Source organism: Bos javanicus, chromosome 19, assembly GCF_032452875.1.
Source record: "Bos javanicus breed banteng chromosome 19, ARS-OSU_banteng_1.0, whole genome shotgun sequence".
Classification (NCBI taxonomy): Eukaryota; Metazoa; Chordata; class Mammalia; order Artiodactyla; family Bovidae; genus Bos; species Bos javanicus.
In genome coordinates, this window is record NC_083886.1 from 36,036,195 (window position 1) to 36,060,502 (window position 24,308).

General features: G+C 62.5%; 2 protein-coding genes across 8 annotated transcripts in view; one reads left to right on the plus strand and one right to left on the minus strand.

Annotated features, from left to right (window-relative positions):
• The first annotated feature begins 3,144 nt into the window (after positions 1-3,144).
• Positions 3,145-19,853, plus strand: SREBF1 (sterol regulatory element binding transcription factor 1). Of its 3 annotated transcripts, XM_061391215.1 has the most exons (21): positions 3,145-3,442; positions 9,899-9,902; positions 10,162-10,206; positions 11,478-11,906; positions 12,267-12,454; positions 12,539-12,676; positions 12,777-12,995; positions 13,627-13,741; positions 13,849-14,069; positions 14,295-14,496; positions 14,609-14,787; positions 15,029-15,290; positions 15,369-15,535; positions 15,673-15,841; positions 16,340-16,448; positions 16,688-16,797; positions 16,896-17,028; positions 17,178-17,343; positions 17,788-17,988; positions 18,088-18,196; positions 18,519-19,278. In XM_061391215.1, the coding sequence occupies exons 1-21, from the start codon at positions 3,293-3,295 to the stop codon at positions 18,749-18,751; spliced, it is 3,549 nt and encodes a 1,182-aa protein (XP_061247199.1). In that variant the 5' UTR covers positions 3,145-3,292; the 3' UTR covers positions 18,752-19,278. The 3 variants fall into 3 exon arrangements, with proteins under 3 accessions (XP_061247199.1, XP_061247197.1, XP_061247198.1); XM_061391214.1 differs by lacking the exon at positions 9,899-9,902 and having other exon boundaries at positions 3,298-3,383; positions 10,112-10,206; positions 18,519-19,853; XM_061391213.1 differs by lacking the exons at positions 9,899-9,902; positions 10,162-10,206 and having other exon boundaries at positions 3,145-3,383; positions 18,519-19,853.
• RAI1 (retinoic acid induced 1) overlaps positions 19,753-24,308 on the minus strand; it is a 103,379-nt gene continuing 98,823 nt past the window's right edge. For all 5 annotated transcript variants that reach the window (XM_061391209.1, XM_061391206.1, XM_061391208.1 and 2 more), the window contains 3 exons: positions 22,860-22,953; positions 21,382-21,431; positions 19,753-21,083 (listed from right to left, as the gene is read on the minus strand). In XM_061391209.1, the coding sequence (XP_061247193.1) occupies positions 21,069-21,083; positions 21,382-21,431; positions 22,860-22,953 (159 nt within the window). In that variant the 3' untranslated portion in view covers positions 19,753-21,068. The remainder of the gene's footprint in view (positions 21,084-21,381; positions 21,432-22,859; positions 22,954-24,308) is intronic.

The window sequence follows — 24,308 nt, forward strand, 5'->3', positions numbered from 1 at the left end:
GGAACCCCTGCCAGCTCTTGCTGGGTGGCTTCAGAGGGTGCAGGGGCTCCAGGCCTTCAGCACCAGGGAGTCCATGGGACCAGCCATACCCTCCCCACCCCTGCCCCGAGCTGCAGGCAGGGTGTCCCGTGATGTGAGAAGTGGGGTCAAACATGGTTAACCCAATGCCTCCAGGGCGCTGCCTCGGTGGATTTCAGGGACAGAGGGGACCAGAGAAGCTCACAGGCCACTGTAGCCTGCTGTTGCTCAACTCCCATTTTTCAAGAAAAGCCAGGGATGCAGCCTTCAGTGAAATGTACACTTGACAATGAACTCAGAATCAGAACCCGCCTGTACTTGGATGTGGTGTCAGTTGATGCCTCACTCTTCCTGTAAGCCCCAGCCCTCACTGAGTTCCTGAGGCTCTTCCCTGGCCGGTGTACCCCCAGAGCAGCTCAGAGAGGGCTTCAAATGACTTGTCCAGTACACAGCAGAAGCCAAACTGGCATGAGAACACAGGGTCATCCAAGACCAGAACCAGCCATGTCAATGGCCATCTGGTTCCATTATGACCAGATGGAGAGCTGGGAGGAACCCAGTGCTCCCTGCAGGCTCTCTGCTGCCTCGGCCACAAGCTGGACAGGTCCCAGCTCAGCTACTGCAAAATGAAGCACGAAAGGGCAGGCCAGGGGCAGGGGGGCTCAAGGAGTGGGGAGGGGTCTGCGTAGCCTGTGAGGCAATGCCCAGTGCCAGCAGCCCTGGCAGCTCCCGAGCTTGCCCCGCCACCCGCCCCTGAGTTCCGGCATCAAGGACATGGCTCGGCCCTGCCTGCGCTGGACACCTGCCCCAAACGGCTCTGAACCCACAGACGATGCCCCTGTGCCTCTCAGACGCCCACAGCGGCAAGGAGCAGAGACGAGACCTGCCTCTCAGGTGGACCCGGCGGGACGCCGGCTCTGGGCGGGGCGGCGCGGGCGGGGCGGCGCGAGCTGGGCGCAGGGTCGGTCGGAAGGCGCACGTGACACAGCCGCCGGGAGCCGGGCGTTGACGCCACGTCACCCGACCCAGGGCCCCGCGCCCATTGGCTGCGCCTCGGGCCGGGGCGGCGCTCGTCCGGCCGGCGCCCCCGCGGCTCCCGGCGCGCGTCCCCTCCGCCTCTCTCTGCTCACCTGTGAAATGGGATGCTGTCCTCCGGGAAGAAAAGGGTTAACGCGGAAGCGCGCAGCTGCGGCGCGGCAGCAGAGTCCCCGGGAAGGCCAGGGGAGGGGCGCTCAGAGGACCATGTTCCCCGAAGAGCCGCAGCCCCACCCGGCTTTCCCCACCCTCCCCTGGACCCCTGCCCTGCCCAGCTGGTCTCAGGCTGCCCAGTGAAACAGTGATCTCTTTGGTGGCAGATTCCTCCCCGCTCCCACGACGGGGCCCTACAGGGGGCTTCAGCCAGCCTTCACTTGAGCTGGCTGCGGGTCTCCATTGGGCGCTGCTTCATCACCCTCTCTCCTGAACTGCTGCAGTTACACGCGCATATTGACTGAGCTTGCTCTTTATATATGCGGTATAGGCGGCTACAAGACAAGCAGGCACGTCTGTCTTGACCTTGACTCCAACAGACTCTGCAGGGTTACAGCAGGAAGGAGTGTTCTCATTTTACAGACACCAGAAAGGTGAAGTACGATGTTCCAAGTACACAGCAAGCAGGTGAAAACCCAGACCTGTTTCCTGACTCTAAGAAACTGGTCTTCAGGCTTCACACAGCACCCCCTCCCCTCCCTGGGAAGGCCTGTTGGAAATTTCAGGGAACTCCCCAGATTCCCAAGGCCCTCTGGGTGCTTGGCTCCTACTTGGGGGGGTGGGGCCTGGGCATCAGGATGCAGGGGGCTGTTTCCCCACAGAAGTTCATCTGGAGGACCAGGCCCCAAGGGTCCCTGAGCAGGACCACTTGGGAAACAGATGCGGTTTGGAGGTCCCCCGGGGCCCGGCCATCCCTGTTCTGGGTAATTTTCCACCGCAGCCACTTCCGGGAGGGGAACCAAGAGCCCTGCGTGTCCAGTCTGAGCCCCAGGGACTTGGGCCTCCAAAGCCTTTCTTGGCCTGGGCAACACCCCCCTTCCAAAGTGCGCCACAAATGTCACTCTGTCAGAGGGTGTGGTCAGACAGGCTATATCTGGAATCTGAGCAAAGCAGTACTCAGGATGGCTGGATTCACTGAGGAGTGGGGGGTGGAGGTGGGGGTCCAGACCTCTGATAAGGCTCCTTGGCTGCCCCCTACCAAGGGTGCCTCTGCTCACTGCTTCCACACTTCCAGCACCTGCATATTAGTATCTCAGTCCACCTTATTAGGACCCTCCCTTGGCACCTAGCTCTGCCCCCAACCCACAGGACCCAGGGTCCTGGTCCAGCTCTCTCCCCAGTCTAGCTGTCTCCTCTGACCTGCCCGGGCCTGTCCCGATCCAAGGCAAGGGGTCCCAGGCCCAAAGCACAGACTGCCCCTACCTCATCCCAGCTGCTCTGGGGACGGGGTCCAGTCCTGGTACAGCTCCAGGTGGCTGTGTGAGCTTGTGCTGGTGAGCTCCTAAACTCCGGGTGCAGAGGCCAGCCCACCTTCAGCAGCCGGACTGGGCCCACTAACCCCCAGCCCTTCTGTCAGTCCCACAGCTGGATCTGGGAGGAAACCAGAGTAAGTCAGAGTGGGAAATTCTAGCCTCTTCCAGACTCCTCAGAAGATCTAAAGAAGGAGGGGCAGGCTCATCTCACAGGCCCAGCCGGCCACCGTTACTAACGTCCCAGTCAGCCTATGCGGAGACACCATCAAGCCCCGTTACAGCTGAGGAAACTGAGGAACAGTGTGGTGAGGTAACTGGCCAGAGGGCACACAGCAGGTCTTGGACTAGTCTGTCTTCTAAAGGCCCAAATCTCAGGATGAAGTTTGTCGGGTCACTTCTTGCCCCAAGTTCAGCGACATCTGGGACGGACCCAACCCAGGGCTTCCACTCGGCCTCCTTGCTCAGTGCGGGAGAAGCCGGGGCCTGCAGGAACCCCGCAGCAGTCCGCGCAGGGATGGAACGGCCAGGGGGCGGGTGCGCAGGCCAGATCGGGGCCGCCTGACGCTCCTCAGGTTGGGCGGGACCGTCCACCCGGGGGCGGGGCTCCTGCAAGGCTCCGCCCCGCCCCGCCTGCCCCGCAGAACCGCCGCCGGGAACCCAGTTTCCGAGGAACTTTTCGCGGGCGCTGGGCACCACCGAGTTCCGGGCGGGACGCGAACGCGCGGAGCGGCTGCGGCGGGCCCGGCGGACCTCCGAGAGGAGGTGACTGCGCCATGGACGAGCCACCCTTCAACGAAGCGGCCTTGGAGCTGGCGCTGGCCGAGCCGTGCGAGCTGGACGCGGCGCTGCTGACCGACATAGAAGGTGCGTCAGGGCCACTGGGCTCCGCGCACGGGCGGCGCCGGGCCGGGGGCGCGGAGGGCGTCGGGGCGCGGCCCGCGCCTCTGTGCGGAGCGCTCCGCGTCTGTGCGCCGAGGGCTGCGGGCCTCGCGGTCCTGTCCCCGCGGAGCTGCCCGTGCCCGCTGGGTCCTGTAGGAGGCTCGGCGCTGAGCACGTGCGCCTCTGGGCGCCCCGGCCCGCACCCCGCGGCCACCGAGTCCTCAGTCGCGAGGCGGCGTTGGCGAGAGCCGGGGACCCGGCGTCGCCGATGCCCCGCCCCGCCCCGGCCTTGACGTCAGCAGGAGGTTACTCTCGGTCGTTCCCTCCGGCCGGAGAGTTCAGCTCGGCGCCCGCGCTCCTGCGCATGCGCGCCGCGGTCCCGCGGACCCTGACAGACCAGGGCCCGGTTCTCCTAGCTGGCTCCGGGTATCGGTTCGGCACACGTTTATCGAACGTCTACTGAATACCACGCCCAGTTCTAGGCACCAGAGGTTCACAGACCTGGGCTCCCCCTTTCCTTGGAAGCACAAACCCACCCTAAGGAAACCCATAAACGGATACTTACATCTGTGGTGGAGCTGGGGCAGGGTGACTGCTTCGGGTAGGGCGGTGGGGTGGGACCTGAGCTCAGCCCTGAGAAGGATGTCTTCCCCGCAGAGGGCACGGCGAGGAGTCGGAGGGGCACAGGTGAGACTGGGCAGATGGGTGGAAGAGGACTTGGCAGGGAAAGGCGGGAGCAGCAGCGCGGGCTCTCTTACACACCTAGAAACACTGCTCTGGTTGTTCTACAAAGAGGGTGTTGGGGGCGAAGCTGCAGCGGGGCCAGTCAGGAGGCTGTTGCCCACGGAGCACAGAGCACATTCCAGCCTCCGCAGGTTGCCTCCGAGGTTCCTATGCAGTTTCAGCCACATTGGCTACCTTGCACTTGGTTGATGGGGAAAACAGGCCCTGAGCACAGGACCCAAACCTCCCACAGCCTGGATGGACTCATCCATGGAGCCTATGGCCGCCCTAGGGTTAGCAAAATGGACACAACTGAGCCAACCCCTCTTTGGATGGCTCTCTGGGAACCCAGCTGGTAGGGCCCAAGAGTTGCCAGGTCCCCTGGAGGGGAGTTGAGAGGAGGGCCAGGCAGCGTTGACTCGGAGGTGAGAGCTGAACTGGATCCCAGAGGCAGTGGGATGTTAAGTGACTTGTCCCAGGTCACACAGCAGAGCATGGTAGAGCCAGAATTCAAACCCAGGGTGGGAGCTCCAGAGCCCACGCTCTTAAATGCTGGTCTCCTATTGTGAGTGTGTGTATGTGTGTGACACTGTAGAGCAGGGGACTCAGGAGGCTGCTCTATATGGAGGTATGCTGGGGGCCTGGGAGTGGGTCGAAACGGTCACAGGTCACACGGCCACCTCATCGTAGCCCAGAGCCTTTGACTCATGAGACGGAGGACTGGCATCAGGGAGTCTGCCCATGGCCCTGAGCCCCACCCAGCCTGGGCATGTGCCTCGGCCAGACTCCGTCATGTGACCAGCGCCCTCACCAGGAGCCCCAAGTCCTGTGCTGCAGGCTGGGCCCTGGCTGCACTGCACCACAACTCTGGGTAGATCCACCTGCTCCCAGCCTCCTTCTCCCGTTCTTGTTTTGGGGTCCCTTGTGGCCATGAGAGAGGGTGTGTGGGAGCCGCCTTGCATGAGTGCTGGGATTGTGTTGATGCCGTGGAGGGCCTTATCTCCCACTGGTTCATTCACTGCACTATGCTGCTCAGTGACGAAGGGGTGATTGGAGGACGCTGCTGGTCGGGTGGGCCTGGTCAAGGGGTGGCCTGGGCCTCCAGTGCATAGCTGGAAGTCACCTCTGCCTGGGCTTCCCAGTTCACTCGTCTTCGAAGTCCAGGTGTCTGCCTTCGACCCAGTCCCTAAATCAACCACAGGGACCTGGCTTCCTGGGTTCCAGGCCAGCCTGCTCAAAGAGGTACATGGGGGCCAACCTGCCCCCCCAGGCCTCTCCCTACAGTCTCTCATGCCCAGGTCTCTCCCTGGTGCTGCCAAGCATGGGCCCTCCTTAGAAAACTAGCTCAAGATGGCTTACAGCCCTGCTCTGGCCACAGCACATGCCTGCTCAGCTCCCTAACCACCATGGCTGCCCAGAACCCCAAGATACAGTCCCTTGTCTCAGTGTGGTGTTTGAGACCTGTCAGGTGGGCCGGGCCCGCCCTCCCGTGGTGAGTCCTGTCCCTCCAGGCCCTCCCCATGCCCTGGACACACTTTGCCCCCACATGGCTCTCCTGCCTCATCCTCACGTCCAGAGGTCCTGAGGGCAGAGCCTGGGAGAGGCCTCTCCCCCTGGACATGGCCCCTCTCCATCCCTCTCCTGCCTTGGGTGCCTGGCCCATCTGCCCCAGGTGGCAGGAAGCAGAGGCCCTCCCGGTGTGGCTGTGTACTCTCTCCAGGTTGCAGCGGCTGCCCTGGAAAGCTGGGGTGAGGCCATAGGTGGGCTACCCGTGAATCCCTGTGAGTTCCAGCCCTCGCACCTGTGAGGGGGTGGGGAGAGCTGCGGGCAGTCCAGGAAGGCGAGTGGGCCAGCAGTTGGGAGCTGCCTTCTGCCCGGTGGTCACCTCACTGGATGCACACATTCTAGGTGACCTGCCCAGCCTCAGGTGGGGTTACCACCGGGCAGAGGCCTGGGGTCTGGACTTCGCCCAGCTGATAGGGCAGGCCAGGTGGCAATGACTCCTGGCCAGAGCAAGTGCCTCTGTCCTGTGTCTTGCCAGCCACAGGCCCCGTGGATGTGCCCTTTGACCCTGGGGCCCACTGGGCGTGCATACCTGCACTTGTGATAGGGGAGGGGAGAGCCTCAGAAATGCCATGGTTATCTCCTCACTGGTATACAGATTGGGGGCGGACATGCCCACTACCCCCACCTGCCCAGCTGAGGTGTGGGGAGCAGCAGGAAGGCCAGGCCCAGTGGGGATTGCCTCCCAGGCCAAGAACATGTTGCAGTAAATCCATCTCTAGCTGGCAGAGGAGGGCCCAAGCCCAGCATGTGTTTCTGGGTTTCTGGCCATAGTTGATTGTTTGCTGCACAACCGCCTCGGGGCAGCCTCAGAGATGCAAATTAAAGCACCTTCAAGGTTCCAGTCACACAGTTGTGAGGACTAAGGAAAGCACCCCAAAGTAGGTAAAAACGATAAAACCCAGTGCTGGTGATGCTCTGATTAAACAGGACACATTGCAAGGGAGAGTGTAAGGAGGTTTATTGTTCCAGAGAGCAGCCTGGCAGCTCGGAAGCAGTGTGCTGCCTTTGAACCAACACACACACTTCAGAGGGGGCAATGCCAGGGCTGAGCCTTGGAGCTTCACACTGCCTCCCCTCTGCGTAGCACTCTGCACGCACATCCTGACCTGGGATGAGTGGTGGCAACAAGTTGGGACAGAGCCAGGCTGGCCTCAGGGCTCACTCCTGCCCCTGGCAGGCGGGGCTAGGGGCTGTGGGCTTGGGGGGTTGGCAGGCCTGGGTGTAGGTCTGAGGTTCTTCACTTGGCAGTCGGAAGACCTGGGGCACATAGCCTCCCTCTGAGCCTTAGTGGCCTCATCTGGCTAGAGGGCTCATATTCAGGTTCCCCTGGGGCTCTGGCTCCGGGGCCATCTCATTCCAGGAAGAGCAGGCACCTGCCACATCCCCGGGCAGCCCCACACACACAAAGGCACCCTGTGCCCCTGCTGCACATATGATCGGCTGAGGACATGCGAACCTGCCAACCGTGCTTCTCGGGAGGTTCCAGGAGATGCTGGTGGGAGCAGCGGGGCTGGCTGGCAGGGTGCAAGCCCACTTCCCACTGCTGCCTTGTGCCCTCCCTCACGCAGCCAGAGGTGGAGTGGTGCTGTTGCTTTGTGCTGTCTGCTGCAGACTTTGTGACCTGCTTACAAATCCCTTTTCTGCCCATTCCCTGAGAATTGGTGTTCTTAGCTCAGGCGACAGACAAACGTGGGTTGGAACTCCAGCTTTGGGCTGTCTCCTTGACCCTCTTCCTTCTTGACCCCCTCTTCTGCAGTCACACCAGCTTCTTCTTTGTCTTGATAGCACACCAAGCTTGCTCCCACCTCAGGGCCTTTGCACTTGCTGTTCCTACTGCCTGTGACATCCTTCCTCCTGGCCCATTCCCTTCTTTCATTCAGGCCTCTACTCAGATGCCCCCTCCACAAAGAGGCCTGCCCTGACTCCCTCTGTTTCTTCACGATGCTCATCACCTGCACCCCCTTCCTCCACGGATTAGTAGACGGTTGGCCTCCCTCGAACAGAAGCTCCACTGGGAGGTCTTCACGCTCTGTTCCTGCACTCGAACAGAAGCTCCACTGGGAGGTCTTCACGCTCTGTTCCTGCACCCCCAGCACCTGGCACTGGCCTGGCATTTAGGGACATCTGAGCTTCATGGGCCAAGCCATATGAAGGAGGTGGTGAGCTCCCTGTCCCAGGAGGCATGCAAGAAGAGTTTGGGGTGCAAGGCCTTGTGTCAGCTCCTGCGGGTCATAGGCTCCTGTGATAGTCAGAGGTGGGCTCCTGTGGGTGGGCGTGATGGGGGTCCCCCAAGGATTTCTGTCATGGCCTCACAGGATAAATAGGCCCGAGAATAAAAGGCCCACATCTGCCTTCAGAGGGAGGTTTGTAGGTAGAGCCAGGGAGGGGGCAGAGGGTTTCAGGTTTCCTGTTAGGCCCTGATAGAATCAGGGCAGGAGAGGAAAAGATGAAGCCAGGCTTGGGGAGGGGCAGGTGGGCCCCCTGAGGCTGAGCCCACACCTCCCCTCTCCCCATAGAGTGGGTGCAGGAGCTACGCAGGCCTTGAGTCTTAGGTCATGTGAGTGCTTACTTCACTGGCGGAGGGGCCCCACTGTGGGAGCCCTGTCCAGCCTTTCAGGCCCACTGGACTGGAGGGAGCTTCTTTAAACTGTGCACCCTGGAGGGGGGGCTCTCTTGCCTCCTAGAATCCCCTGCTCCAAGGCCAGAGGTGAAGGCTCAGAGAAGGAGAGTGACTTGCTTGGGACTGCACAGCAAGTGAAGGGTGGAGGGAAGTTCTGGCACCCAGACCTGGCTTTAGAAGAGAGTGAGAGGGGGCCCAGTCAGACCGTGAGTTCAGAGGGTGGTGGCCCCTCAACATGCCACCAGATGCACTGCGTCTTTGTTAGATCATGTCCCCGAGGCCAGCCCTCCTCTTGGCAGCTGTTCCTGACCCTATCGGCTGTGGGCCTCTCCCTTCTATGTCCTTGGTCTAGATGGGACAGAGCCAAGACATGTGAAATGGGAAACAAAGGGGGCGAGAGAGCATGAGACAGGGAGAGGGACGGTCAGGAGCAGGTAGGCTTGACTCTGGGTGGCCCTGGCCCTGCAGAGGCTCAGGTGTGAGTCAGCCCTGGAATTCAGGCCTGAGTGTCTCCCAGTCTCAAGGTACTCAGGTGAGGTAGGAGCCTTGCCAACACCAATGTCTTGATTTGGGGGGGTGAGGGAGGGTGTGAGCACCCACCAGCTGAGGAGGAAGGGAGGTGGAGAATTCAGTTGTCCTTGGCACCTGCTGCAAGGCCATGGAAGGACCCGAACAAAGAAGGGTGCATATGTGATGGAGAGGAGCCTCCTGGAAAGTGAGAGCCATCAGGGCCAGGGGGTCTCTGCCCCCAACACCCTCTGAGGCTGCAGGACACCAAGAAAAGGTTGCAGGTGGGCTTGGCCGCAGTTGGAGGCTGGCATGAGCCTGGAGTCCACTTGGCCACAAAAGCTGGAGCTGGCAACCTGGGCTGCTGGCCAGGCTCTGTTCATCTGTGTAGAACTCGAACCTTACACAGAAGGGGAGAGGTTCTGGGCACCCCTCCAGAGACCCCCAGAGCCTGTCACCTCAGGACTTCCTCACCTTCTGTCCCAGGGACTGGGCTGCCTGTTGGCTTCCCCTGACCCTGCAGTGAATAAGTGAGTCAGGTTCACCCCGAGACTGCTGGGGGTGGGGGTGTCACTGACCCCGTCCCAGATCCAGGCCCCTCTTCAAAGGGATGTCTGTATGGGGCTTCAGCTCGGGCTCAGCTGTTACTGGCCATCAGTTTGGGGTATGTTCCCTTCCTCAGTTTCCCTGGGAAGTGACTGTTGCCAGGGGTTCGTGCAGTGAGGTGTGGCCCATGCTGGGGCGGCCTAGGAAGGGGAGGTCTCCACACCCACTGCCAGGTGGCCCTAGGTCTCACTTAAGCACTGCACCCAGTAACACCTTTACTTGTCCCCGTCGGAGCCCAGAATCATGCTCGTCCCATTTCCCAAGAGCGAACTGAGGCTGAGCGTGGTCGAGACCGGCTCAGGGTATCAGAGAGCCGGAGACTTACCTGCGGAGCTGGGGCACCTCTAGTCCCTCGTTCCACCGCTCTTCTCTGACTTGACCGCCAGTAACCCCTGCAGACGTCGGCGCCTAGTGGGTTAAGGGCCAGCGTCCGCTAGTAACCCCGGCCCCCATGCGGCGCCGCGGGGCGCAACCCGAGCCGCGTGCCGTGGGGGTGGGGAGGGGCCGGGGCGGGGCGCCAGGAGGCGGTGGCGCGGCCGCTGATTGGCCGCGCGCGCTCACCCCATGCCCGGCCCGCCGCTACGCGGGGCGGGGCTGGCCGGCGGGGCGGGGCGGGGGCGGGGCCGGTAGCGGGGGCGGGGCCGGCGGGTAGCTCTGTCGCTCAGCGCTTTAAAGTGCGCCGGCTCCGCAGGTGAAGTCTGTGCTCGGAGACCGGCAGGCCAGCCGCCTGGACGCCCCGAGGGGCGACGGGCCCGGGCCGCGGAACCATGGACTGCACGTTCGAAGGTATTTTTTGGAGGCCTCCACCCCTTTATTATAGAGCTTTCATTTCCTCAGAGGGGTTCCATCCTCGGTGCCCTGAGGGGAGGTGTACACACTCCCTGCTCTAAGAGGAGTAGGCTCCCCACGCCCACGTCCGGAGTAAGGGGGTGGCTTTCCCACATCTGCTCCACAGCGGGGAGGACCACTTTTCCTCTGTCTCCTGGATCTCCCTTTTGGGGGCACCTTGGGCTTGACAGACAGTGGGAGCCCTAGGTCAGCCAGTTTCGTCTCTTGGCCTCAGTTTTCCCAACTATCAAAGGGGCTCGTGAGGCCTGGGGTAGGGGGTCCTGCGGGAGAAAGCACTGTGCACTATGACCTGTGCAGACCTGGAGGGCCTGCCAAGTGTTTGTGTTTGAGGACAGGAGGGCTGAGCCTGGCACCCACCCCCACCCCATCCTCCCTTGTGCTCTCCTGGCAGCTTGGGTCGTCCCCTGCAGTCACTTTCCTGCCTGGCACCTGTCAGTAGGAGGGACTCAGGTGACCTTGAGGCCCCACTCTGTGCAGCTGTCCTGTCACAAAGTGTTTTGTCTGTCCTGTACAGATGGGGAGACTAAGGGCTGGTGAGAGGACACTTTCGCCAGAAGCCCAGGCTGGGGGTCTGGGGGACACTTGGGGCTCCCAGGGTTTGCTCGTGGGTCCTGCAGAGCACTTTGACCCAGTGGATGACTCCTTCAGTGGGTTAGAGGGCCCTGGACTGACCCAGCCAGTCTGCTGGTTGCCAGCTGGGGGAGAGGGCTTGTGGCCAGTTTGGGCTGCTGCGGGCCATGTGTCCAGTCTGTATGAGGAGGAGAGTCAGGACAGACGGCATTGGCTTTCATTGAGGGGAGACTGAAGCTTGAATGGCCGGTCCCGAGCTGCTTGGCTGCAAACAGGGCCTGGGCTTGTGCCCAGAACATTCCGAGACACACTGGTTGGCACACATACGGCCAGTGGTTGACTCTGCCCCAAGTCTCGGTTTATTGCACAGAGAAATGGGTTGGCAAAGGCAGCTCTGAATTGAGCGGTCGTGGACCTCTGCTTCGGGGGCCACTGGCATTGTCCAGTGTCGCAAGGCTGTTTGATGCACTGGGCAAAGCTCCAGATGTCCCGGGTGTCTGTGAGCGTGGGCTCCTGGGGGTGGCTTTTTGTTTCTGTGGCGTTGCTCCCACGTGTACACTGTGTCAGGGGTGGGGGGGGGCGTGAAGACACACAACACCTGCTCCACTGCTGCTCACAGCTTTTCCTCCTCCCCGCAGACATGCTTCAGCTCATCAACAACCAAGACAGCGAATTCCCGGGCCTATTCGACCCGCCCTACGCTGGGGGCGGAGCAGGGACCACAGACCCTGCCAGTCCTGACGCCAGCTCCCCGGGCAGCCTGTCCCCACCTCCTTCCACGATGAGCTCCTCACTTGAAGGCTTCCTGGGGGTGACCAAGGCGACACCCCCACCCTTGTCCCCTCCCCAGCCTGCGCCCACCCCCCTGAAGATATACCCCTCTGTGCCTGCCTTCTCCCCGGTGCCTGGGATCAAGGAGGAGCCAGCGCCCCTGACTGTCCTCCAGCCCACCACCCCCCAGCCCCTGCCTGGAGCTGTCCTGCCGCAGAGTGTTGCGGCCACCACCCCACCGCAGTTCAGCTCTGCTCCCATTGTGGGCTACCCCAGCCCTCCGGGAGGCTTCACAGGTAAGGAGGGCATGTGGAGGTGGGAGTCAGGTGCTTTTGGTAGAGGAGTTTGCAGGCTTTAGCAGTCGGGCCCCTGCTCTGTGGCTGGAGGTGCCTGCTCACCAGCAGTTCTCGGGCTCCTGTGGATGAAGCACTTCCTTCACTGCCCGGGGTCCACACCAGCTGCCCTTCCGCAGAGCGATTCTTGGCTAGGAGGCTGGCATACTTGCATCAGAGCCCTGGGCAGAGCCATCCAGATAGGAACCCACGGCCACAGGGGTAGTGACTAATCCCAGGTCACATGGTGATGAGGACCTGGGGGACGGGTTGGAAGTGGGTTGCAACAGCCTGTGTCCTCAGCCCCAGCCTTCATCTCTGCAGGGACCCCTCCGGGGAGCAGCTCACAGTCACTGGCTGGCCTGCCACTGGCTTCCCTGCCAGGGGTCCCGCCCGTCTCCTTGCACAGCCAGGTTCAGAGCGCGGCCCCCCAGCAGCTGTTGACAGCCACAGCCACCCCCACGGTGGCCCCTGGAGCAACCACTGTGACCTCCCAGATACAGCAGGTCCCGGTGAGGCGGTCTGGCTGGCATCAGGGAGGTGGCAGCCCTGGGCCCAGACCCATAGCCCACGACTGAGGCCCCTCCTGTCCTTAGGTCCTGCTGCAGCCCCACTTCATCAAGGCAGACTCGTTGCTCCTGACGACCGTGAAAACAGATGTGGGAGCCCCTTTGAAAGCGGCAGGCATCCGCTCCCTGGGCCCTGGCACTGCTGTTCAGGCAGCGCCCTTGCAGGTAGGGGGCTCAGGCAGGGTGGGGGTGGGTGGCTTGGGTGGGGTGGGGGGCGGCGAGGCTTGCTCACATGTCCACCTGCTAACTCTGCCTGGCCCTGCAGACCCTGGTGAGTGGCGGGGCCATCCTGGCCACGGTGCCACTGGTAGTAGACACTGACAAGCTGCCCATCAACCGACTTGCCAGTGGCAAGGCTCCAGGCTCGGCGCAGAGCCGCGGCGAGAAGCGTACAGCCCACAACGCCATCGAGAAACGCTACCGCTCTTCCATCAATGACAAGATCGTTGAGCTCAAGGACCTGGTGGTGGGCACCGAGGCCAAGGTGTGGGCTGAGGCCCTAACAGGGTGGCTCTGGGCAAGCAGGCACCTGGGAGGAGGAGGAGGAGGAGGAGGAAGATGGGGCTGGGCAGACAGTCCTGGGGCCCCAGCCTCCTCGGGCCTGGCAGCTCTGTTCAGCTGAGCTTCAGGGAAGCCCCGGGTGGCACAGGCTCTTCCAGGTGCTGGGGATTTAGCAGGGGACAGACAGAGATCCTGCTGTTGAGTAGCTGACGTTCTAGCAGGGTGCGGGGGCGCCAGCAGAGCTGGGTTGGGGTACGCCAGGTGGCATAAGTGCTGTGCTGGAGAGAAGAGCGATGGGGGAAGTTGCAAACCTAAGTTGGGTGGTCAGGGAAGGCCTCACAAAGGTGATGCAATGTGTGAACAGAGGCCTGGAGGAGGTGAGAGGGTGAGGCATAAGGTGGAGTGATGTTGACAGCAGCCAGCCAGGTGCTGTTGTCTGTATCTTACTTACCTGGGCGGCAGGTTCTAGGGGAGGAATGTTCCCAGGGAGTAGGAATAGCAGATGCAAATCTCCTGAGGCGATTGTGTTGCAAAGCAGCCCTGCCCTCTCGCTTCAGTGCCAAGCTCTCTGGCCTGACCACTTGTGCCATCTCCCTCCCACCCCACCCCTGCAGTTGAATAAATCTGCCGTCTTGCGCAAGGCCATCGACTACATCCGCTTCCTTCAGCACAGCAACCAGAAGCTCAAGCAGGAGAACCTGAGTCTGCGCACTGCTGTCCACAAAAGCAGTGAGTGCTGGCCCTCCCTGGCTCGCAGCTCCCCCAGGTCCTGAGCTCCAATTTGGGGTGAGGTGGGGTGTGGAGCTCACTCCAGCCTGCTCCTCTCTGGCCCACAGAATCGCTGAAGGACCTGGTGTCGGCTTGTGGCAGTGGAGGTAGCACAGATGTGCCCATGGAGGGCATGAAGCCAGAGGTGGTGGACACCCTGAGTCCGCCCCCCTCAGATGCCGGCTCGCCCTCCCAGAGCAGCCCCTTGTCCCTTGGCAGCAGGGGCAGTAGCAGCGGTGGAAGTGGCAGTGACTCGGAGCCCGACAGCCCGGTCTTTGAGGACGGCCAGGTGGGGCCTGCAGTGTTGTTCCCTTCTTGTCATCCAGCAACTTCCTCCGAGCCCCAGGACTGGATCAGGCCCCTCACACATCCCACCTCCCCTTTTATAGACAGAAGAAAGACAGGGCTGAGGGGTTCCCACAGTAAGGCAGGGGGCAGAGTTGACCCCTCCTTCCTGGAGCTGTGCTCTCTGGGTCACGCCGCCCTGTTCTCACCGCCCTGCCCGTCCCCCCAGGTGAATCCAGAGCCGCTGCCTGCTCCCCACAGCCAGGGCATGCTGGACCGCTCTCGCCTGGCCCTGTGCGCGCTCGTCTTCCTCTGTCTCTCCTGCAACCCCTTGGCCTCCCTGCTGGGTAGCCGGGGTCCTGCTGGCCCCTCCGACACCACCAGCATCAACCACGGTCCCAGGCGCAGCATGCTGGGTGCTGAGGGCAGAGGTAGGGTGGTAGGAGGGGGGCTCTCGCAGAGGTGGATCTTGTCCTGTGGGCTTGGGGCTCTGAATTTCCTGGGTGCCCAGCCTCTGTGTCCCCAGCTTCTGTCTGCCCCTAGATGGTCCTGGCTGGGCCCCATGGCTGCTGCCCCCACTGGTCTGGCTGATGAATGGGCTGCTGGTGCTCTTCTCCTTGGCACTTCTCTTTGTCTATGGAGAACCAGTCACTCGGCCCCACTCATGCCCCGCCGTGCACTTCTGGAGGCATCGCAAGCAGGCCGACCTGGACCTGGCCAGGGTAAGTGGCCAGACCCTGGGTGATGGGAACAGGCAAGGCTGGGACCCCGAGCAGTGTCTGGGAAGGTGCTGGGTATACCGTGGACCTCCCCTGTTCTTCCCACTCCTGACTACCCCTCCGACTCCTGTGGACCCCTAGGGGCCCAGCCTGTGCTGCTGGGATGGTGTGGTCCTCACGGGAGGCCCAAGGTGGAGGAGTAGCACAGCCCCACGTTTCTTACCTGAAAACCCCTCACCCCCAGGGGGACTTTGCCCAGGCTGCCCAGCAGCTGTGGCTGGCCCTGCGGGCCTTGGGCCGGCCTCTGCCCACCTCCCACCTGGACCTGGCCTGCAGCCTGCTCTGGAGCCTCATCCGCCACCTGCTGCAACGTCTCTGGGTGGGCCGCTGGCTGGCCGGCTGGGCAGGGGGCCTACGGAGGGACAGGGCCCTACAGGCAGATGCTCGCACCAGCGCCCGTGACGCAGCCCTCGTCTACCACAAGCTGCACCAGCTGCACACCATGGGTATGCGAGCAAGGGCTGGGCCCCCGGGGTCCTGCTGCCTCCACACCACCCTTGGCCTCACGCCCTCTTATCTTCCAGGAAAGTACTCAGGTGGGCACCTCGCTGCTGCCAACCTGGCACTGAGTGCCCTGAACCTGGCCGAGTGCGCTGGAGATGCTGTGTCCGTGGCCACGCTGGCTGAGATCTACGTGGCCGCCGCGCTCAGGGTCAAGGCCAGTCTGCCCCGGGCCTTGCATTTTCTGACAGTGAGTAGGTGGTGACCAGTGGGGGCTCTGTGGGTAGGTGAGGGCTGCACAGAAAGGCACGTGGTTATGGGGCCGGCTGTGGGCCCACCGTGGTCTCGGCCAGGGTTCAGTTTGACGGCCCGTTCCTTCCTCAACAGCGCTTCTTCCTGAGCAGTGCTCGCCAGGCCTGCCTGGCACAGAGCGGCTCAGTGCCCCTTGCCATGCAGTGGCTCTGCCACCCTGTGGGCCACCGTTTCTTCGTGGATGGCAACTGGGCCCTGTGCAGCGCCCCGAGGGACAGCTTGTACAGCGTGGCTGGGAACCCAGGTGCCTTCTCTCCCTGGGCCCTTCCCCGTGCCCACCCCTTTCCCCACAGCTGGCCGCCTCCTCTGTCCCCCGTTCCCATTCCTCATGCCTTTCCCTGGTCAGTCTCTTGTCCCCTGCCTCTCTGCTGTCCCGGCCCACCCTGGCCTGCTGCCCTGCCATCTGGTGTGGCTATGGGGATGTGCAGATGGGGAGGCCAACCTGGGTCTGTCTCAGCGGGGGCTCTTCAGAGGCAAACAGGAAGACGGGGCGGGGGGCCAGGGGGCTGATTCAAGAGGTGCTCCAGACAACATCACCATGCAGTGAGGAGGTCGGGAAAGGGCGTGCATCCCAGGTGGGTTATCCTGTCCACAGGTGGACGGAGTGTTTATCCACCAGCTTTCAATTGTCTCAGAGCCAGGCCCTCCTGTGCCCAGAAAAGATCCCTAGTGCAGGGAGGTGCCTGTGCACAGGAGGGGTGGGGCCATTCTCGCCCCTCCACTCGCCCACTCTTCTCCACAGTGGATCCCCTGGCCCAGGTGACTCAACTGTTCCGCGAACATCTCTTGGAGCGAGCACTGAATTGCGTGGCCCAGCCCAGCCCCAGTCCTGGATCAGCCGAGGGGGACAAGTGAGTGTCTCTGTGCACCTCAGCAGGCCAGAGCCCCCTGTTCAGTGGAGCCTGTGGGTGGCCAGAGCTGGGCCACTGTGGCCTTAGGTGCATTTCGGTTCCTCTCTGGGCCTCAGTTTCCCACCGGCCCAGCACGAGGGGATGGAGGCTCTTGGAGGAGCCAGGAGGCCAGGCTGCGCTGTGTGCAGAGGTGAGGACCCCTGCCAGCCATCCTGACCGCCCGTCCTCTCCTGCCACAGGGAGTTCTCAGATGCCCTGGGGTACCTGCAGCTGCTGAACAGCTGTTCGGACGTGGCCGGAGCTCCTACCTGCAGCTTCTCCATCAGCTCCAGCATGGCTGCCACCCCCGGTGAGCCCCCCACCTGTGACGCCCTCAGCCCCAGCGCCAAGCAGCTCAGCCTCGGGTGCAGTGTGGCTGAGTTTCTGCCTCCTGTGCCCCCTTTGCAGGCACAGACCCGGTGGCCAAGTGGTGGGCCTCTCTGACAGCTGTGGTGACCCACTGGCTTCGGCGGGATGAGGAGGCAGCCGAGAGGCTGTACCCATTGGTGGAGCACCTGCCCCGTGCCCTGCAGGAGTCCGAGTGAGCACAGGCTGCATGCTCGTGCCCCACCCCCAACCCTGCCCCCAGCTTTGTTCTATGTCCTTGGGGTCTCACCATGCTCTTCCCATGAAGCCAGAACCAGGGCAGAGGGAGGTCCAACCATGACACTTCTGCCTTGGCCCCAACAGGAAACCCCTACCCAGGGCGGCTCTGCACTCCTTCAAGGCTGCCCGGACCATCCTAGGCCGCGGGAAGGCTGAGTCTGGCCCAGCCAGCCTGGCAATGTGTGAGAAGGCCAGTGGGTACCTGCAGGACAGCCTGGCCACCACACCAGCTGACAGCTCCATTGACAAGGTAAGGGCTGGGGCCAGGGGCCTGGCCTGTCTCAGGGGCCTTGGCCTTTCCACTCCCTGGATGGTCCCCCTTGGGCTGCAGAAGACTGCAGGGTCAGCCCAACAGCACAGGACGGGGGACCCAGCCGGCCTTGCCTTCTGGCTAAGGCTTGGGTCCAGGGGAGAATGGCTGCTCCCTCTGGCCTCAATGTTGCCCTCCTAGGAGGAGGGTGGGGTGAACATGTGGCAGGGCCCTCCTTGGAGGCTGCCGCGCAGGCCGGTGGGGGCATGGGGGCCTGGAGAGCGGGCGGCCCCGCGGTGCATTGCTGTTGCATTGCATGTGTGAGGCAGGTGCAGTGCCTCGGCAGTGCAGCCCGGAGCCGGCCCCTGGCACCGCGGGCCCCCTAGCCTTCTCTCCCACAGCCAGAGGCCCTGACCCCTGCCCTGCCCTACCCACCACCCCCAGGCCTTGCAGCTGCTCCTGTGTGACCTGCTCCTTGTGGCGCGCACCAGCCTCTGGCAGCGGCAGAAGCTGCCGGCACCCACCCAGGCCTCGCAGGGCCCTGGAGGTGGGGCCCAGGCCTCTGCCCTCGAGCTTCGTGGTTTCCAGAGGGACCTGAGTGGCCTGAGGCGTCTGGCACAGAATGTTCGGCCTGCCATGCGGAGGGTGAGTGCCCACAGAGTCCTGACTTGCGATGGGGACAGACATGAGGTGTCTGAAGGGAGTGGGGCCTGACCTGAACCTCTCCTGGTTCCTCCTGCCCAGGTATTCCTACATGAAGCCACTGCCCGACTGATGGCAGGGGCCAGCCCAGCGCGGACACACCAGCTTCTGGATCGCAGCCTGAGGAGGAGGGTCGGCCCCTGCAAAGGAGGTGAGAAGGCCGGCTGGCCCAGGTGGGAAGGGTCGCAGACCAGGTGAAGGCTGCAGAGGGAGACCATAAGACACACAGGAGCCTCGGGACTTCGAGGTGGCCCCTGATGGGAGCCCTAACCTGTGACTCGGGGGACGACTGTCCTTTGTGGAGCACTCGCTCTGTGCTCCAGGGGAAGGAGCGGAAGGGACCAAGCTGCATGGCAGCCCAAAACCAAAGGCGTGGGGGCGCAGGCTGGACCAGGCGACAGGGGCGGGGCCGGGGCCTGAGCCCCACCCTGGCGCAGCCCCCGCCCCTGACGTGCTCCCGTGTGCGTGCGCAGGTGCGGCGGCGGCGGAACTGGAGTCCCGGCCCACGAGGCGGGAGCAGGCCGAGGCTTTGCTGCTGGCCTCTTGCTACCTGCCGCCCGGCTTCCTGTCGGCGCCCGGGCAGCGCGTGGGCATGCTGGCCGAGGCGGCGCGCACGCTGGAGAAGCTCGGTGACCGCCGGCTGCTGCACGACTGTCAGCAGATGCTCATGCGCCTGGGCGGTGGGACCACTGTGACCTCCAGCTAGACTCCTGCCGGCGGGCCTGCCCTAGAGCCCGGTCTCCGTATCAGCGGCCGAGAGCGACGCCGGAGATCCGGGGCTCATGCCCAGTCCACAGACTGCGCGGCCCCTGGGCGGCTGGAGACCCTCAGAGACGTCTGCTCTTGACCTGCGGGCCTACCCAGCCCGCTCCCGCACTCGGCGCGCGGTGGCCAGGATAGTGCTGGCCCCTGGTGGCCGGCTGGGGAATTACCGGGGCCTGCCGCCGCCGCCGGATGTCACGTGCTCCCAGTGACACCGCTCCTGGGTGTCATGGGCCCCCAGTCCGCAGCTCTCCCCCTCCCTCCAGAGAGAAGAGAGGGGTGCATTTCACCGAACCGAGGGACCCTACCCCCTGTGCCTCCCTCCCATCTAGGGAGACCTGTGCATAGTGTAGATCGGAGTGCACCAGCCTCCTGGCCTCCAAGGCTCAGGCGTTACTTTGCCTTTTGCAGACTTTATTTTCATAGGTTGAGAAGTTTTGTACAGAGAATAAAAAATGAAATTATTTATAATCTGGGTTTTGCTCCTTTGGGGAGAGGCTAACCAGAGGGGATTCTTTGGGCCTTCTGTCCCTCTAGCACCCAGGCAAAGGCTTCTTGTTGCCACCTGCCCTTCTGTGTTTGGGAGGCCTGGCTTTATTCCCTCCAGCTGACCTGGGCCCTGGCGCGCGCTCTCATCTCCTAACCCTTAGGGCCCTTGTGGTCTCAGCTTTTCCTTCTTGCTTCCCCTCCCAGCTTCTGCCCCCTTTAGGTCCAGGAATGATATGTTCTTGGGAATCTGTGGTGACGGGAGGAACTACAACCTGGGTCTTCCTGTGTGTCTGGGTGTGTCACCTGCCTAACCCCTGTCCCGTCATCTGAGGCCACACAGCTGTGGCAGGGCAGCAGGGGCTTCTCTCCCTGACAGCACATTCCTGTCCCAGAGCCCGCCCCTAAAGCCTGGACCCTCTCCCAGGAAAATCTGGTCAGAATCCACGGGCTGCAGAATTCCAAAACAATCGTTGTATCTTTATTGACTTTTTTTTTCTGAATGCAATGACTGTTTTTTTTTTTTTACTCTTAAGGAAAATAAACATCTTTTAGAAACAGCTCGATACACACAATCTTCAGTGTGAAGCAATATACTAATAAGAACACTAGTCGTCTTAACATTTACAGTCTTCATATATATTATATATATGTATATGTATACATATATATACACTATATAACGAGGCTGGATATAATACACACGTTCACCATTTTACAGTCATATGTACAGGAAGTTGCTAGGGCGGCCCCAGGCTGGGGCTGCGTCAGGCCTATCGAAGCGTGGACAGAGCTGAGGACACGGACAGACAGGCGGACGAACTGGTGGGCACTGGCCCGGGGCGGTGGTGGCTGCATGGGGAAGGGGGCAGCGCTGGAGCCACCTTCCCAGCAAGGGCCCCGTGCTAAGGGGCGCACGACGCACAGTGGCGACACACGGAGAAGCGAGCATGTTCCCAACATATATACATTCTATGTGACATATATATAGAGGGGCACACAGGTGTGTACATGGATCTAGCGCTGTCTCCGCTCCCGTGCGAGTGGCGCTGCGGCCCCTGGAGACGGTGGTCATGCGGAGGGTTGGTCACGCGTCTACTGGGGATCGAGACTCCTTCTGCGCTCCCAGGCTGGGCTCCAGGGATGGGGTGGGCTGGAAGGGGGACGAGCAGAAGCCAGCGGGAGCAAGTCTGCCCACACCCAGGAAGGTCGCATCCCTCGAGAACAGGCCCCAGATGCTCGGCCCTCCAGACCTACACGCAGGTTTTGGCCGAGGCTGGGCAGTTAAGGCGCCCAGCCTCCAGCCCCTCCTGCATGGGTCAGGACTCGGCAATCCCCTATCCCTACCCACACCCAGGGTGTCCGGCTGACGGCCACGACAGACCCACGTGGAATGTGTACCACGTTATCCTGGAACTTTCAGGGGAGAAGTGTGTCCCCAGGCTACAGGCCTCCCGGCTCCGCCAGAGTCTGGGGGTCCCAAGGGGTCTGGCCACTCCGCGGGCTAACCCCTCTCCAAGCCTGGCCGGGGGATGGAGGCGAGAAGGCCCTGTGCCGTCCGGTGCCAGGAGCAGACGGATCCGGAGCGTGTTTTCTACCCAACCGGGGACCACTAGCTTCCGCCCAAGGCGGCCAGATCCAAGATTCGGTTCCGGATCAGGAATCCGCTCAGGACCCGCGCCGGAAGCAGGGCAAAGGCCCGGGGGCTACGCCTGCGGCTCCTCTCCTCGGCGGCGGGCGGGCTGGCTCCGGCGGCTCCTCCGGCCGGGAGTGGATTACAACGGCAGCCTCTGCAGAAAAGAGACACGGGGCGCGCTGCCTACGGAGGTGCTCGTGCCGAGGGGTCAACCCCTCCGGACCCGCCCCGGACTCGCAGCGAGAGCGAAGCCCCGCCGGCAGCTGGGCCTGGAGGCTGGCCTCCGCGCCCCGCCCCCGGCCTAGCCCCGCCCCGGGCGCACGCGGGAGTTTAAGTGGCCCGGGGCCCTCGCGTGCGCACTCGCCACCGCTGTCTGCCTGGAGCCGATGGGCCCGCTACGGAGAATGCTCTCCAGCCTGGGCCCCTCCAAGGGGGGGCTCGCGGTCACTCACCTTATGTTTGGGGCATTTCAAAGAAAAGTTCTCTTCAATGAATATACAACCTATGAGCAAACAGAAGTTCGTGCGGTCAGAACCGGCATCGTGTGTGGCCGGGAGCGGGGCGCCCACCGCCCGGACGCCCCCGGTTGCGGGTTTTTTTCGAAGAGTAAGTCAAACTCTGCCTGCCCTCCAGCCCCGCTGGTTTGCCTGTCCTTTACTCTGCCCTCCCCCTGGAACCCCATCTAGTCATAGGGAGGCCTCCCCTAATTCTCCAGCTTGTTCCCCCTGCAAACAGCCTAGCCAGTCCAACAGCAATCCTTCTGCCCCGCCCTGGCCGGCACTAGGGGTGGCTCTGCTGGAGGCAGACGGGCGGGAGCAGAGCTGGGAAGGCTCCAAACCTCGTCTGGGTCCAGCAGCCTCAGCTGAGCTGCTAGCTGACCACAGCCACCTGGGTGGGCTCCGCCTGGCAACCCTTATGCGCCTTCCTGAGACTTAGTAATGCGGCTAATATAGCAGCGGCACAGCCTGCCCTGCCTCAGGCCTGCTCCCTGCCTGGGGACACTGGCCACCTCCCTCTTCGCCATCCTCCCAGTGCGGCAGCCCCTGCTTCCTGTGCCAAAGCCTCTGGGGCTCCCAGGGCGGTGGAAGCAGGGAGGGTCCTGGCAGGGGAGGCCTCTGCTCTGTCGTGTGGCAGGGTTGTCATATCCTCACCCCCATCCAGGGCAGCAGGGAGCGGGGGACAGAGGTCCTGGGGCCTCCCGGAACTGAACCAGTGCTGCCCTCTCTGGGTCGTGTGCATGACCTCACTGCCTGCCCTAGAGAGCTGCAAAAAGAAACGACTCTCCCCTCTGCTTCACAGGTGAGGCCCCGACTGCAGAGGCATGGAGGGACGCACCCAGGCCACGCATGAAGGATGCCACCAGGATCAGGGGCTCCAGGCTCTCTGGCAGGCAGTCTGTGCTCTGCGTGCCTGGCAATGGTAGGTACTCGATAAACGCCCACAGAACAGACAAGCGAGTGATCAGAAAGAGCAGGGCAGGTGCGCGGGGCCTGGCGTGGCCCTGCTTCCCCCTTCCACAGCTTCTGTTTTGAATCTCCTCTCCTTCCATCCCACTCAGTTTTTGTCACTGAACTGTATCTCTCCCTTTTTCCCAAACCCAGTGAACTCCTATTCAGACTTCAAAGGCCCAGCCTGGTGGCCCTGCTCTTTGAGGCTTGAGATCCTCCCCAGCTCTAGGCACCCCTTGGCGACAGCAGCTCACATATAGCTTTCAGCCTTGTAGTCTATGCTTCTCCAGCAGGTGGCTGGGGACTGACGTGTCTCGCCAGCATTGCCCAGCAGAGGGCCTGGCTGAGAGACACCAGAAGATAAAAAACTGCTGGGGAAGAAGAGGGAAGCTCGGGGGGCAAGGGCTGAGGGTCGAGTGGGGCTGGTTCAAGGAGCTGTGCCCACATCCCCTGACTTCCTGTCTGCTAGGGCTAACTCTTACCCGCATCGCTGGCACACGGGTAATGGTAGGTGTGGAGGCATCCTTTGTGGCAGCACCCTATGGTGGCCCCCGCTTCTTGGCAGCTGGAACAAGTCTGGCGAGGAGAAAAGGAAGACAGGTGAGTCTGCAGCTGAGGGCCCGGGAGGCCCCCACCCTTTTCCAAACAGGACCTCGATCGGCAGCCGTGGGAGAGCTCAGGATGGTCATCGGTACCTTGGGTGGGGAGCTCTCCGGGTGGGATACCTAGTGCATAACCACAGGTGTCTCTGTGTCCGGCAGGTGTGGGCGAGTGATGGCTTGGCCACCGTGTACTGCATGACGTCAGCTGAGCAACACAGCTCTTCCCACCTGGTGTGTACAGTGGGGCGGCTCCTGCCTTACAGGATGGTTTCAAAGCCTGAAGGAGTGACTCTGGGGGCCCAGCGGGTGACAGGAACTCACGAGGCCAGTCACCACCCAGCCATGCCCTTGCCCGTCAACTCCCCGCCACAGCCTCCAGGTGGGCTGCTTTCATGGGCCTGCTCTACAGTGAAGCTGGGGCTCCCTCCCGCTCCAGGACAGGCGGTGAGCATTGTTTCTCGCCCTTTCTGGGGACAGAAGCAGTGCTGAACCAAGTCAGAGGCCCCACCCTGAGGGGCCACTCACCACCCCCTGCCAGGACTTGGGAGGGGGTGACACAGCTGGTGCCCGGATGTGGGGTGCATGTGAACCCCAGGCCAGCCAGCAGGGCAGCCGGGCCACTCTGGGTCTCAGAAGTGGGTCTGCTGAGCTTGAGGGCTGCCTGCAGGGGGACCAACTGGGAGAGGATGGCGATGCTAAGAAGGCCCTTGGAAGAACAAAGCAAAACCTGAGGCCTGGGGAGGGACAGACCCCAGATCCCGCAGACCCCACGCCCCCCAGTGCAGCAGAGGCCTGAGATAGGGGAGGAGAGCAGAGAAAGGAGCAGGCCCACGCCAGGAGGCTGAGTCACAGAAACCAGTAACTGAGGTTTGATGCACCAGGTCCGTGTGGAGGCCGTCTCCTTTTAATGACCTGATGGCACTGGCATCATGGTTCATTTTACCCAGGTGAGTGATGAGAGCTCAGAGAAGCCCAGTGAGTTGCCTGAGGGCACACAGCTCAGAAGGAGCTGGACAGGACTTTGAGCCCAGCAATGGAGCTGGGGCACAGGCTGGCCATCATGGTGCTGTGCTGCTGGGGCGGGGGCAGGTGGGCTCCTTCCCAGGACTGGAGGGAACCCACTCCCAGGAGAAGGGAGGCCAGGGATGGTCTCCAGCCTCCTGGGCCTAATTCATGCCTGAGCATGCTCCCTCTGGTGCCCAGCTGGGGTGGGGAGCGGCAGGGTGGGAAGCTGGGGGAACACCAGTGTTCATATGCTCCTGCATGGCGGTATCTTTCTGATCAGGGCCAAGTCTCCAGGCCCTCCATTTCTTGGCTCACGAAGGGGTG